At 34.6% G+C, this 15,309-nt stretch overlaps 1 protein-coding gene across 3 annotated transcripts in view; it reads right to left on the bottom strand.

Annotated features, from left to right (window-relative positions):
* LOC148615459 (uncharacterized) overlaps positions 1-15,309 on the bottom strand; it is a 95,703-nt gene that overhangs the window by 58,953 nt on the left and 21,441 nt on the right. For all 3 annotated transcript variants that reach the window (XM_088590354.1, XM_088590355.1, XM_088590356.1), the window contains exons 3-8: positions 14,240-14,306; positions 5,979-6,130; positions 5,067-5,201; positions 4,396-4,444; positions 3,734-3,952; positions 2,584-2,714 (exon numbers count right to left, since the gene is read on the bottom strand). In XM_088590354.1, coding sequence (XP_088446480.1) covers positions 2,584-2,714; positions 3,734-3,952; positions 4,396-4,444; positions 5,067-5,201; positions 5,979-6,130; positions 14,240-14,306 — 753 coding nt within the window. The remainder of the gene's footprint in view (positions 1-2,583; positions 2,715-3,733; positions 3,953-4,395; positions 4,445-5,066; positions 5,202-5,978; positions 6,131-14,239; positions 14,307-15,309) is intronic.

The raw sequence follows: 15,309 nt of genomic DNA, 5'->3' as shown, positions 1-15,309 counted from the left end.
ATCAAGGGCACCAATGTTATAGCGGTAATCAAAAGAATGTAATCCAGGGACAAAGATCAGACATGGAAAACAGACACACACAACAAAGAACACAGAGTAACTAAAATCATACATACAAAGTAACAAAAGCAAATGAGCAACTTGGACTCCACTAAAAACTGGGAGCATGGACCAGGTGCACCGGTAGGGTAAGCATCAAATTAAAATTATTCATATTACATGTAAATAGCATACAACTTTCCATGTGTTTTGTTCTGTTCACATTCAAGTTTCCCTAATTTTACATTTTCCAACTGTGTCACACAGTACTTATGAAACATACATAAATGGTGTAGCCATTGTCTTGACAAATGAACTATGAGAAGTAATGTGAGACAAGTGATACCTGAAATGCTCCTGGAGTAATTCATACCAATGTTCCCTTTGTCAAACCTTCATTAATTATTCTAACTACTGTACAGTTAAAACTGTTGTCCTATTGTCTGAATTTCCATGAATTATGGTTAGTAAGATAACATCATACATAAACATTGGGGCACCATCATACTGTTGACTGTTTTGGTCATCTCTATCTTGGAAAAAGCTATGATACGATTGGTATTTTATAATCAAAGTTAGCAAATGTTTTCCAGGTCTGGTTGGGTTCTCAATCACAATTACCATAATCCTTTACAGTAAGCGAAAATATAGTTGCAATGGTGATATTTTTAACCTCCTCTATGGAGGCCACTGTAAGCGTGATATTGATACTTTTTCTGCACAAAAGTATCAAATTCAGTCAATATGAGAACAACAATCTCCAAGGAAGAGTTATACCTGTACTATTCCCAGAACAGTGTTTAATTTTTATAAGCATTCTCAATAATTCACCTTGAAAAATCATATAACTAAAGCTACCTGACATAATCTCTCTTCCTGCTGAGGGCTCGTGAAATGATCTGTAACCTAACCCACCCAACATATTCTCTGTTTCTGCTGAGGGCCAATGGTACCATCTATAACCTAACCTACCCGTCATCTTCTCTCTTTCTGCTGAGGACCAGTGGTAGGATCTATAACCTAACCTACCCGTCATCTTCTCTCTTTATGCTGAGGACCAGTGGTAGGATCTGTAACCTAACCTACTTGACATCTTCTCTCTTCCCGCTGAGGGCCAGTGGAAGTGTCTGTAACCTAACTTACCCAACATCTCTCTTCCTGCGGAGACCAGTGGAAGGATATGTAACCTTACCTACCTGACATCTTCTCTCTTTCTGCTGAGGACAAGTGGTAGTGTCTGTAACCTAACCTACCTGACATCTCTCTTCCTGTGGAGACCAGTGGTAGGATCTGTAACCTAACCTACCTGACATCTTCTCTCTTCCTTCTGATAACCAGTGGTAGGATCTGTAACCTAACCTACCCAACATCTTCTCTCTTCCTGCGGAGACCAGTGGTAGGATCTGTAACCTAACCTACCCGACATCTTCTCTCTTCCTGCTGAGGACCAGTGGTAGGATCTGTAACCTAACATACCCAACATCTTCTCTCTTCCTTCTGATAACCAGTGGTAGGATCTGTAACCTAACCTACCCAACATCTCTCTTCCTGCGGAGACCAGTGGTAGGATCTGTAACCTAACCTACCCGACATCTTCTCTCTTCCTGCTGAGGACCAGTGGTAGGAATTGTAACCTGACCTACCTGACATCTTCTCTCTTCCCGCTGAGGGCCAGTGGAAGTGTCTGTAACCTAACTTACCCAACATCTTCTCTCTTCCTGCGGAGACCAGTGGAAGGATATGTAACCTTACCTACCTGACATCTTCTCTCTTTCTGCTGAGGACAAGTGGTAGTGTCTGTAACCTAACCTACCTGACATCTCTCTTCCTGTGGAGACCAGTGGTAGGATCTGTAACCTAACCTACCTGACATCTTCTCTCTTCCTTCTGATAACCAGTGGTAGGATCTGTAACCTAACCTACCCAACATCTTCTCTCTTCCTGCGGAGACCAGTGGTAGGATCTGTAACCTAACCTACCCGACATCTTCTCTCTTCCTGCTGAGGACCAGTGGTAGGATCTGTAACCTAACATACCCAACATCTTCTCTCTTCCTTCTGATAACCAGTGGTAGGATCTGTAACCTAACCTACCCAACATCTCTCTTCCTGCGGAGACCAGTGGTAGGATCTGTAACCTAACCTACCCGACATCTTCTCTCTTCCTGCTGAGGACCAGTGGTAGGAATTGTAACCTGACCTACCTGACATCTTCTCTCTTCCTGCTGATGACCAGTGGTAGGATCTGTAACCTAACCTACCTGGCATCTTCTTTCTTCCTGCTGAGGGCCAGTGGAAGTGTCTGTAACCTAACCTACCTGACATCTTCTCTCTTCCTGCGGAGACCAGTGGAAGGATATGTAACCTTACCTACCTGACATCTTCTCTCTTCCTGCTGAGGACCAGTGGTAGTGTCTGTAACCTAACCTACCTGACATCTTCTCTCTTCCTGCTGAGGATCAGTGGCAGGATCTGTAACCTAACCGACCTGACATCTTCTCTCTTCCTGCTAAGGACCAGTGGTAGTATCTGTAACCTAACCTACCTGACATCTTCTCTCTTCCTGCTGAGGACCAGTGGTAGATATTCTGAACCTTCTAAAACAACAGGCTCCTTTCAATGCTATGTCCAAACAGGCTGAATGGCTCTCAAAATTGTTGGCATTTCCTCCACATCCTGCAAAAAAAAAATATTTTAATAGATTACCACTTTTTTCAATATATCAACATTAATGTTCACATATTCACTGATACCACCTATAACTTATAAAGGTAAGAATGGAATGCAGTACAACCACAATACTATGAATTTGGCAAGGTGAATGCAGTACAACCACAAAACTATGAATTTGGTAAGCGGAATGCAGTACAACCACAATACTATGAATTTGGCAAGGTGAATGCAGTATGACCACAATACTATGAATTTGGCATGGTGAATGCAGTACAACCACAATACTATGACTTTGGCAAAGTGAATGCAGTACAACCACAATACTATGACTTTGGCAAAGTGAATGCAGTACAACCACAATACTATGACTTTGACAAAGTGAATGCAGTACAACCACAATACTATGACTTTGGCAAGGGCAATGCAATATAATCACAATACTGAGAATAGGCAGTATAACCATAATAATAATTACACATTTAGTCTACAATTAATTTTCCCTGAGACCCTCACACAAAATGAACAAAAACACAGAGGTAAATTACAATGCAGTAAAATGATTATATAATATAGGTACATAAGTACATGCAAACTAAGTTTTCACTTAACATTATAGAACATGTACAGCTGAATTATTCAGCCTGTTGTACATGTTCCATCAGGAAGATTTTTAATCTATGCCTAAAAAGACTTTTTACTTTAGCACTTCTTATTTCATTTGGGAGGGTATTACAAAGAGAATGGTCAGAGTATACAAAAGTATGTCTAAATAATTCTACTATAAATTGTAGGGGGGTAGCACCACAGTACTGTGATTGGTAATGAAGTTGCAGTACAACCACAATACTATGAATTAGGGTAATACAAATACAGGAAAGTAACACAAAATAAGATTTTCAATCATTCCTTTATGAGAAGTATTTTTTTAGATGCTGTAACACATCTGAAAATATCTGTTTGGTACCTCTTCCTCAAATTGAACAATAATTTTACTTCAGTAAGTACCTGCAACATTTACCTACCAGTAAAATTAAAAGGAAGACATTTCTCCTCAAATCTATCATAGTAATATCTAATGACAGTTTTATTACAGGTTCCAGGGTCTGGTGGTAAAACACATGGGTTAATCCTCTTCTCACAGTTAGGTCCATCCCAAGGTGTGATACAAATACATTTATAATTATTGTAACCATTCTCTTGGCAGTATCCTCGGTTTTTACAGGGGTTAGAACTGCAAGGGGCTAAAGAATAAAATATTACAGTATTTAAAAATATTGAGATTTCAACATTCATGAGTATTATAAACATTTCTGCTAATATCATATCATAGTGTACTCTTAAAACTAAAGTTCTTGACAGCAATCTTTAAAGCTATGCTCCTTTTTTTAGAACAGATATGTAGAAGTCTAATATGTTATTATTGCTGTGAGGATAAATAACTTTTAGGTTTAAAGGAGAAGTTTGTTGTCAAATGCAATGTTTACAATTTATGTTTTTTCTAGTATCATGAAAATAAATACAACTTTAAGTTTAAGAATAGTTCACAAATAAATTACATTTACAGCTAGGTTAATCAGAAATAACTTACATTCATAGCTAAGTGAATCAGATATAACTTACATTCACAGCTAGGTGAATCAAATATAACTTACATTCACAGCTAAGTGAATCAGACGTAACTTACATTTACAGCTAGGTGAATCAGATCTAGTTCTACATTCTGCTCTTCCTCGCTGAAAAAATAATAACAGACTCTTTTACACAACTAATTAAAAAAATGATGCATACTAATACACTGAACATAATCATAATAATAAAATGCACTTGGATGGCTTTTCTTTAGTGCTTTAGTCAAAATTGTCTTTTTCTTCTTTGTCCATTGAATCAAATTCAAAATTTTCAATTTCAGAAAAAGCTTTTATTGGATGTTTGCTTAAATTACACTTAGTAATAAATTAATTTGAGATAAATACTGTAATCTGATTGGATAAATATAATTTTGTTATACCTCAGTGGATAAAAATATATTGACACACCCCTATTCAGTTAAATTAAGAGCTACTTTTCTCATGTTTAAAGATAAAAATCTGTTTTAAAATTAATTTAAAAGAATTGGCCATGATAAACATTTTGTCTATTGAAAAATAACATAAATTTTCCATGTGCATATTGTTTATTGCACGAATATGCACATTGAAAATTTATGCTATTTTTCAATAGACAAAATTATTATCATAGCCAATTCTTAAATCAATAACTAGTTTCTATAAAATGTTTGTTTCTATGATAATATACAGGTATGATGATATTAACTATGAGAGTACAATGACCAATAGGTATTACATCACTACATACCTGACATGTACACACTACACAACGACCTTCACTCCAAGTCTGACCTTCATCATATATTTTGTTTCCAATAGTACATTCTGGGTAACACACACAAGTTTCTTCATACTGCCTGATTTTAGTTTTTAAACCTGTGTTCTGTAAAGAAAGACACACATAAAACAATAGTTACTTCCCATTTTGATACTGACAATATCATGCTGAATATATTGTTAAGCAAGAGACTAGCACACTTGGTGCATGACATCATTCAATACTCAAAATTCAAAACTCTTTTAAAAATCTGATGACATCACAACCACTCTAAATTGTTTTGGTGAATATTTTCAAATAGCTTGTCATGTATGAGAGGAAATATCTGCTCCATTGACACTGTCTTGACATAAAAGCAAATTTTGTTTACGTAAAAGTTATTTTTTTAGTATTTTTATTTTTATAGAAAATAATCACTTTAACTAAATACTTTCCTCATATCTTAGATCTACATGTAGGAGATTCTTAATATATTTTATTGGTTTTGTAGGAGTGACCTCCCCCACCATAATGTCTGGGTGGGATAACAGATATGGAAAAAAATACAGATTACTGATAAAAAAATGGTTTACAAAAATGGGGAAAATATTATTAACTTAATTTATCCTAAGACGCTTGTGGGTCACTTGACAATAAATAATGCTAATTAATTATTACATACATACAGAGTATACAAAAGGGCTTCATAAATTAGTAATATGAGTATTGTTGGACATTAACTAGTCTTTGAAAAGGGCTTGACTACAAAGGTCTTATGATTCACTTTTGTCCTTTCTTTTTATTAAAAGATAAGATTAACTCTGAAAACTCAATACACATATTGATAAACATATAATTAACTGCCATCATTAATTTTCTGAATACTTGGGATAAGAACAATACCTCAGTTGTTAAGCTATCAACTACCAATTTCAGCTGCGTGACCTGATCATCTTCTAAACTATTCTTTGCAATTGAGTTTGAGAGGAGTGAGTTTAACCGGTTATCAGTTACACCAGATATAAGTACCCTGTCATCATTTTGAAGGTTTGCAACTGAAAAGAAAAAGACATAAACAGATGAACAAATTTAAACAAAGAAAGATAACTCTGATTTGTCAAACTGCTATCATCCTGACTCATCAAAAAGTTCAACACCTCTTGAGACATGTCACTTGATGTCAACAACATCACATTATATTGACAAAAATACTTCACCAGTAATTTACCAGCAGGAATAGACAGACAAGGCACTTTCACCTAATTTACTCTAAATTAATGTAAATTTATCACTGTGTCAAACTTTTCATATTGTTAGTTCATATATATATATGAACATTACAAAGTCTTATCCACTACATTCTCTTGGTGGAGTTACCATACAATGAATTCTTGTAATTTATACTAGTATTACTCCACTCAACAAACATGCAGTATTTCCTTCTAGGATTGAGAAGAAATAGAAACACCAAAGATAAAAAAGAAAGTAAATACATTGACAAAACAAAGACACGGTCACTGACAAGTAAAAAGGAGGATAAATCCATGAAAACAAGTCACAGTATGCACACAAAAACAAATAGCACAAATCCATACTTATAATACATGAGTGTTGCAGTGAGGAACATCCATTTAGTAATATATCATAACTTTAAATGTCTAATGAGTTCCCATTAAACAATAACATCTGGTGACAAAGACAAGACTTTACTTGTTAAGATCAGAAATGTGGAAAATGTTACATGATTGAGATCAAATTAATACTGTTTAGTAATTTAGATGTAAAACCTCATTGTATACAATTGTTCTACATGTACAATTGTTCCACATGTACAATTGTTCCACATGTACAATTTGTCAAATAAGATGACCTACTGAATCAAAATCCAAAGAAAATTAATCCACAATTGTATATTAATGCTTCTTTAAAACACACTTTTTACTAAATTTTTGTTTCATTAGCAATAAAGGGGGAGCATTTTAATGCAATATCAATTTTCCACACATTTACCCCCCCCCCCCAGATTTAACAACCACCTTGATCTACACCATGGTTTATCATGTTTTTATACCTCCCCTTACCTGAAACCTTGGATTGGCCCTTCCCAACATCAACACATTAACACTACCATCTTAATGACTAATTCCATTGAACAAAAAAAAAAACATGAATACATGACATTAATATTGTCAGCCCCTTTACAGATCAAATACCCTAGGTTTAAAAAACTATAAAACAGATCAAGTTTTCAAAAGAGATGTAAATTATGTAATGTATGTTACACATAGATTTGTAACAGAATTCTCTGTAATCTGTCTGACACTTCTGGCAATAAATCATAAACAACCTGGAACCATTTCACAGAAATAAGGATTCTTTGTCCAGTCTGTTAGATCATGTCATTATTAAAAAAAAAAATCAGATTGTTTACAGTGAAGCCTATAAATATGAGTAGATAACAACATATTTTTGTTGTTGAAAAATTGTGTAACAGGAAATTCCATACTAAAAGTACAACTATTACATTATTTTTTCTTAAACCTCAATGAAAGGCGCTTGTACAAACTCTCAATAGACGTTACTAAACTAAGAATTACAGAAAATAAATGAGGAATGTAAATGAAACCAGCATTACTGTGACCAAGCTCACAAAAAATACCCCACTTTAATTGTGGGTTCAAAAAAACCCTTAGGTTTCATCGTCTCCCTTAGATGTTATCAAACAATACCTATCTTTCAAAATATGATGCCTAATTTTCCTGTAAATTACACAATAATCAACAAAGCATTTAATAAGGTATTGTGCTAAAAAAAAACACAATTTAAAACTCCTTGGTTGGATTATTTCCCATTGTGAACCTCCATCAAATTTTATTTTCCAACTAAGTTTCATAATAATCCATTAAGCAATTTTGGTGGAGTTGTGGCTAGATGGACAGACAGGACCATTCCTGTAAACCCCAACTTTGTTTGCAGGTTGATAATTAAGAAAGTAGAAAAGAAAAGAAAAATACAAAGAAATAAATGTACACTTGAGCACTTTGTCCTATTTTACCAGTATATTGTGTAGAACAGTTTTTAGAATGCTGTCTAGACAGAAATTAGACCAATTCTGTCCTTATTGCATGATTTTGTGTATTGCACAGTCTACCAGTTACATTGTACAAATGTGTTTATTCCAGGTGTTTAAAGCTAATTACTTTACATGGGGGTCTTTAATTTATTGATTTCCAATGCCAGGGACAGCAAAATTTACTTTGATTTGTGAATAATTATCTTGAAAATGTAAATGATACTAGTAATATCGTTTTAAAGCTTATGGATATAAAACCTTCAAATGGTTTCACAGTTATTTAAATCTTGCAATAAATAAATATGTGCATAGCATTCCTGCATTTATGTTGTACAAGGAATAAATTCACAATGACAATAAAAATTTATTGAGATTTTTAAGCTCTTTTAAAAGGCTTTAAATTTGTCTTAACCAATATACAGTGATACTTTTTAATTGTACACTTGTCAATCTATTGACCCATTCTGAATTTTTTCCAGTGATCTCTAAAATGACAAAGCCTTTTATATACATCTTAAATACAATAACTTCAGATAGAAAGTATCACAGACAGCAGTCTTCTATACAAAACTTATACATGTATAATCATCTTTATTTTGGGACCCACCATGAACAGCACGACAAACAAGGTTATACCACATGTCTGTCAAATGATGGCTGTATGGAAACCATACTATATTAAAACAAAACTATACAAACAGTAACAGCAGGAACATCTCCCAACTTATTTTCATATTCATCTGTTTTGTGTGATTCTTCAGTATTTATTTTTGCTGATATCACACAAGCTTTAGACAGATCAGTATTTTTTTTTGCTGATATCACACAAGCTTTAGACAGATCAGTATTATTTTTGCTGATATCACACAAGCTTTAGACAGATCAGTATTTGTGTTTGCTTACTGGTACAAGTTAAATTGCACATTGGAATTTCTATTAATTATTTTGAGAGATTAAGGTGCTTTGTGATGTGTATGACATTGGGAACATCACAAAGAAATTACATAACCATCTAGTAATATAATTAACACTATAGTGGGGAAATGCATGTCAGTAACATGCAAATCTTCATGTTAACTGAAAATTTTAACAGATTTGTTGCCTACATCGTCACTTTACACTTTTTTTTCGTGTTTTATTTCAGATGTACTTTTTGATAATTATTGAATACATGCATTAAAAGAATGGAAGAGCTAACATAACAATAACCTCAAGGTGTAATGAAAGGTAACTACAAAAACTATAAAGATAGTTATAGATATTTCCTGATCTTGACCAGACCAAGAAACCATCTACAGACATAATTTCTATTTCTACACCAGACCAAGTGACAATCTACAGACATAATTTCTATTTCTACACCAGACCAAGCGACCATCTGCAGACATGTCTTCTATTTCTAGACCAGACTAAGTGACAATCTACAGACATAATTTCTATTTCTACACCAGACCAAGCGACCATCTGCAGACATGTCTTCTATTTCTACACCAGACCAAACGACCATCTAGACATAATTTCTATTTCTACACCAGACCAAGCGACCATCTGCAGACATGTCTTCTATTTCTACACCAGACCAAGTGACAATCTACAGACATAATTTCTATTTCTACACCAGACCAAGCGACCATCTGCAGACATGTCTTCTATTTCTACACCAGACCAAGTGACCATCTACAGACATAATTTCTATTTCTACACCAGACCAAGCGACCATCTGCAGACATGTCTTCTATTTCTACACCAGACCAAGTGACCATCTACAGATTCTATTTCTACACCAGACCAAGCAACAATCTACAGACATAATTTCTATTTCTACACCAGACCAAGCGACAATCTACAGACATAATTTCTATTTCTACACCAGACCAAGCGACCATCTGCAGACATGTCTTCTATTTCTACACCAGACCAAGCGACAATCTACAGACATGCCTTCTATTTCTACACCAGACCAAGAAACCATATGCAGACATGCCTTCTATTTCTATGATGGACCGAGTGACGATCTACAGACATGCCTTCTATTTCTACACCAGACCAAGCTACAATCTACAGACATGCCTTCTATTTCTACACCAGACCAAGAAACCAACTGCAGATATGTCTATTTCTATGCCAGACCAAGTGACGATCTACAGACATGCCTTCTATTTCCATCTAAAGACATAACTCTTATTTCTACACCAGACCAAGCGACCATCTGCAGATATATCTTCTATTTCTATGCCAGACCAAGTGACCATCTACAGACATGTCTTCTATTTCTACACCAGACCAAGCAACCATCTACAGACATGTCTTCTATTTCTACACCAGAACAAGTGACCATCTGCAGACATGCCTTCTATTTCTACGCCAGACCAAGTGACCATCTGCAGACATGCCTTCTATTTCTACACCAGACCAAGTGACCATCTGCAGACATGTCTACCTGGTTTGGTCGGATCAAGTAACCATCTATAGATATGTCTTTTATTTCTACACCAGACCTGGAGTAGAAATCTTGAATTTCTTTACTGCCATGATACATGCAGGGATTTTTATTTTTTCCAATAAAACAAATTTATACCTATTGGCATATTTGAAAAATACAATTCATAGATATATAAACTCAAACTGTTTTCAGAGAGCATGAATTTAATTTGATTTGAACTTTTTTCAAAGAAAGAAATCTTTTAATTTGCTCACTTGATGAAATATGTAATAAAATAACTCACATTTTTGTAAAAATTCTGCATATTTGTAGAGTTTGAATCATGATTATATATATATATATCTACCTTCTTTTATATGATTTTAATGTTTTCTCCACTATAAAGTTGTCTTGACAGTGTTATTGGAGAACGTACAGCTTGGTAAGGTTTTTACTTTAGCGCTATGCAACAATAATTTTGCACTGATAAGAACAGTAATGCATCTTACCAATTTATTGTTATTACATCTTCATGTACTCCCTGTTGCGTTTTCCTATCATTAAATTGTTTCATCACTCCACAAGGCCACAGGAATATAATCATTATGTAAGATTGTAGACTTTAAAAAAAGCAAACTTCAAAGTATAAAGGTACAGTTTAGTACTTGGATAAACAGTTAGAAAATCTGCCTTATTGAAAATTTGTTTATAAAACTTGACTGCACTTTAAATATCTTTATCAAGTATAATATCTAGATTGTGTAAAAGGCACATTCATCTTCAAACAATTTATTTTTGTTTTCAGGATTTGAAGATTCTTAATAGATATTATTCAAATGCCAATTTTGTTCCGAAAATAGAACAATTTGTAATCGCTGCTAATCTCACAGCGGTGTGCAAACTTCAGTAGCAATCAGATATCTACAATATGATGAAGTCAAATTATTTACAAGGGCTGCTAACACAGGAAAATATAAAACAATTGGCTGTTGATGGGTGAAAAAAAATCTGAATGGGAGACCTTCCCCAAGGATAAGTCATAGCAATCATTGCCATATACTGACATCAAAGAAATCATACAGTCATTGCTACATACTGACATCAAAGAAATCATACAGTCATTGCCACATACTGACATCAAAGAAATCATACAGTCATTGCCACATACTGACATCAAAGAAATCATAGTCATTGCCACATACTGAAATCAAAGAAATCATACAGTCATTGCCACGTACTGACATCAAAGAAATCATACAGTCATTGTTACATACTGACATCAAAGAAATCATAGTCATTGTTACATACTGACATCAAAGAAATCATAGTCATTGCCACGTACTGAAATCAAAGAAATCATACAGTCATTGGCACATACTGACATCAAAGAAATCATACAGTCATTGCCACATACTGACATCAAAGAAATCATACAGTCATTGCCACATACTGACATCAAAGAAATCATACAGTCATTGTTACATACTGACATCAAAGAAATCATAGTCATTGCCACATACTGAAATCAAAGAAATCATACAGTCATTGCCACATACTGACATCAAAGAAATCATACAGTCATTGCCACATACTGACATCAAAGAAATCATACAGTCATTGTCACATACTGAAATCAAAGAAATCATACAGTCATTGCCACATACTGACATCAAAGAAATCATACAGTCATTGCCACATACTGACATCAAAGAAATCATAGTCATTGCCACATACTGAAATCAAAGAAATCATACAGTCATTGCCACATACTGACATCAAAGAAATCATAGTCATTGCCACATACTGACATCAAAGAAATCATACAGTCATTGTTACATACTGACATCAAAGAAATCATACAATCATTGCCACATACTGACATCAAAGAAATGATACAGTCATTGCCCCATACTGACATCAAAGAAATCATACAGTCATTGTTACATACTGACATCAAAGAAATCATACAATCATTGCCACATATTGACATCAAAGAAATCATACAGTCATTGCCACATACTGATGTCAAAGAAATCATACAATCATTGCCACATACTGACATCAAAGAAACTTAATGTAATTGTTGCATACTGACAATTTCAGGCTACAATGAATATACAATACATATATTTGAAAATATCATGCCTTCAGTCTATTAAATCTAGCAGAGACAGTCTACAACAAAAACCTGCAGAAATCAAAGGAATTTCTTTCAGCCTAGGAAATCAAAGGAATCTCTTTCAGCCTAGGAAATCAAAGGAATTTCTTTCAGCCTAGGAAATCAAAGAAATCTCTTTCAACCTAGGAAATCAAAGGAATTTCTTTCAGCCTAGGAAATCAAAGGAATCTCTTTCAGCCTATAATATCAAAGGAATTTAGCTATTTAGAGAAATTTAAGGAAGTCAAACTTAGAAAAAAAAACCTGAATTTAGAACCATCCCTACACAAAAAGTTGAAACTTGAAATATTAAGCAATCTACAAAATGACAGGTGTGCTATATAAATAGATGCGCATATGACAGCTGGAATAATATGAACTTTGTGCAGACAAAAAAAACGTATGGATAGTGTCAAATTCTTTGTGCTATGCTTCTGTCCAATTTTATGCATAACAGTGTATCATAAAATACTTGTCATATTTGAAGTACAAGCCAGATATTATATGACTTTGATCCTGGCTGAATCAACATTAACAGGAGAGGTGTACAATTTAACCCTCAATCCTGTGGTTAGGAAATTTATAAAGTGACCTATCAGGGTTCAGACATACTGACATTAAACACACCCAAATTCTTGTATAACATTTCACAGGCCAAACATATTCATTCCTTTAGGTTATCTAAAACCGTGCAATTTACACCTAGAACATGTATACTTTTTAAAAAAAATTTGCATAAATTTCATCTTCCATTAAGCATCAGTATTAAAGGTTCTCCTCAAGTTAAGCATATACTGTCATAGTTTATTAGTAATTCAAAGCCATGTGAGGTAGAAGGCCTAGTTTTGTATACTACATTTCTCATATTTTCCCTTATACAATTTGACTTAACCAATAACAGTTCACATAGACATCCATTTAATGCTGTTTCTATCAATGTAAGGTTAAATATAAGATCTTTCTAACTTTGCTGCAACTTAATTGTTGGTATTTAGGGAACTCATCCATCATCAAACTAATTGATATAAATAAATACACATACAAAAATAAAGTTAACATTTGTTGAAATAAACAGATTCTAACACCATTACTAGTAGAGTACATTATTTCCAAAGGAAAGTGGACACTCTATACTTCAATTATTTACTGATTACAAGCAATAGTACTCAGTATATATTTTTCACCATTAGATTACTTCATAATCTAATCTTCAGCTCGGGATCACTTAAGATAGGTAGAATGGCAGAGCATATATGGAGCCTTAAGCCAAACAGAACTTCTATGCAGGACACAATCTTAACAGCCTACTGACAGAAATTCTGTACAGGACAAATATACCAGAAATACAAGATTAGTCAAGTTTTATAAGAAAGATATTTTCATCACTTTATAACCAAAAAGCTACTGGAAAACAGCTGGTACCAAGACCTCTTCTTTTCTATAGACTCATGTTGACATGACAATAGAGAAAACATTACCCTGCCAATCAGAGGAATATAATGGATACTTACCAGATTCAGGACAAACAACTTTTTTCTTTTTATAGTAACTATATACTTTTGATTGTCTGACTTCTCCCTGCAAAAACAAATAAATGTATGCCATAAATAAGGATCAAATGTAGTGTTTATCTCCCAGGAGAAGACAGCAACACCCTCAGTTTTTCATTTCTCATCAGATCTGATATATGTTAAAATCTTGTTTCTTTCTCAACTAAAACTTGTCTATAAAGGTTACAGAAAGTCTTGAGAATATATATCAGAGCATATTCTGGTAACACATTACAGATAGATCATTTCATTTCTCTGTTCCTTGTTTTGTGGTTTCAGCACATAGTATATTTGTGTGAAATTAGAAATTATTATTGAATCAGGTATTTTTACATATAAAGCATGCCAGAGCTTGCCAAAACTATGCTGACTTCTTGTACTTCTGAGCTAAACTTCTGGAAGTGTTTGATTGATTGTTGGGGTTTAATGCCAGAGCAGCAATATTTCAGCTATATTCAGGCGATGAACATGAAATGGATGATAAAATGAAAAATGGGATGGGACACAAGGATAATGGAGTCAACAAATTTTGATTGCCACTGGAAATAGGGAGAGGTGGGTAGGGTCGGGCAATTTAGCCTCCTGTGGCGGAGCCCTATGATTCCTACGCCAGGAGAATACCACAGTAGGGTTTTTTAACATGCAAGGAACATGGCATTTTTCCCAACACGGTGCACCATTATGGTTTGCGGTCAGGTTTTCTGTATTATAGCCTGATGACCCCAGCATGTGACACGCCAGGGGTACCCCATTCCACCACTTGGGGCATACAACCCAGTTGCTCTGTGGGCAAAGTGCCCTAGCCCCCGGCTAGGGTTCTGAGCACTATTTAGTCACCTTTTACAACAAGCTTAGTGCAGCTGCAGGCCTATTCTTTTGACACCCGGACCTGCAAGGGTCGACTTCAGGAAGAGGGCTATTCTGCTATGAGATTCATGTCATCACTGCAAAAGGTTTCTGGCCTTCATCATAAACTCTTAGACTGTTTTGGTGTATGTATTTGCACCATGAGAACTAATTTGTTCACCATG

The sequence above is a fragment of the Perna viridis genome, chromosome 6 (genome assembly GCF_037379345.1).
Source record: "Perna viridis isolate PV_CMFRI_1.1 ecotype Kerala chromosome 6, ASM3737934v1, whole genome shotgun sequence".
Classification (NCBI taxonomy): Eukaryota; Metazoa; Mollusca; class Bivalvia; order Mytilida; family Mytilidae; genus Perna; species Perna viridis.
This window is presented reverse-complemented; position numbering and strand designations above follow the sequence as displayed.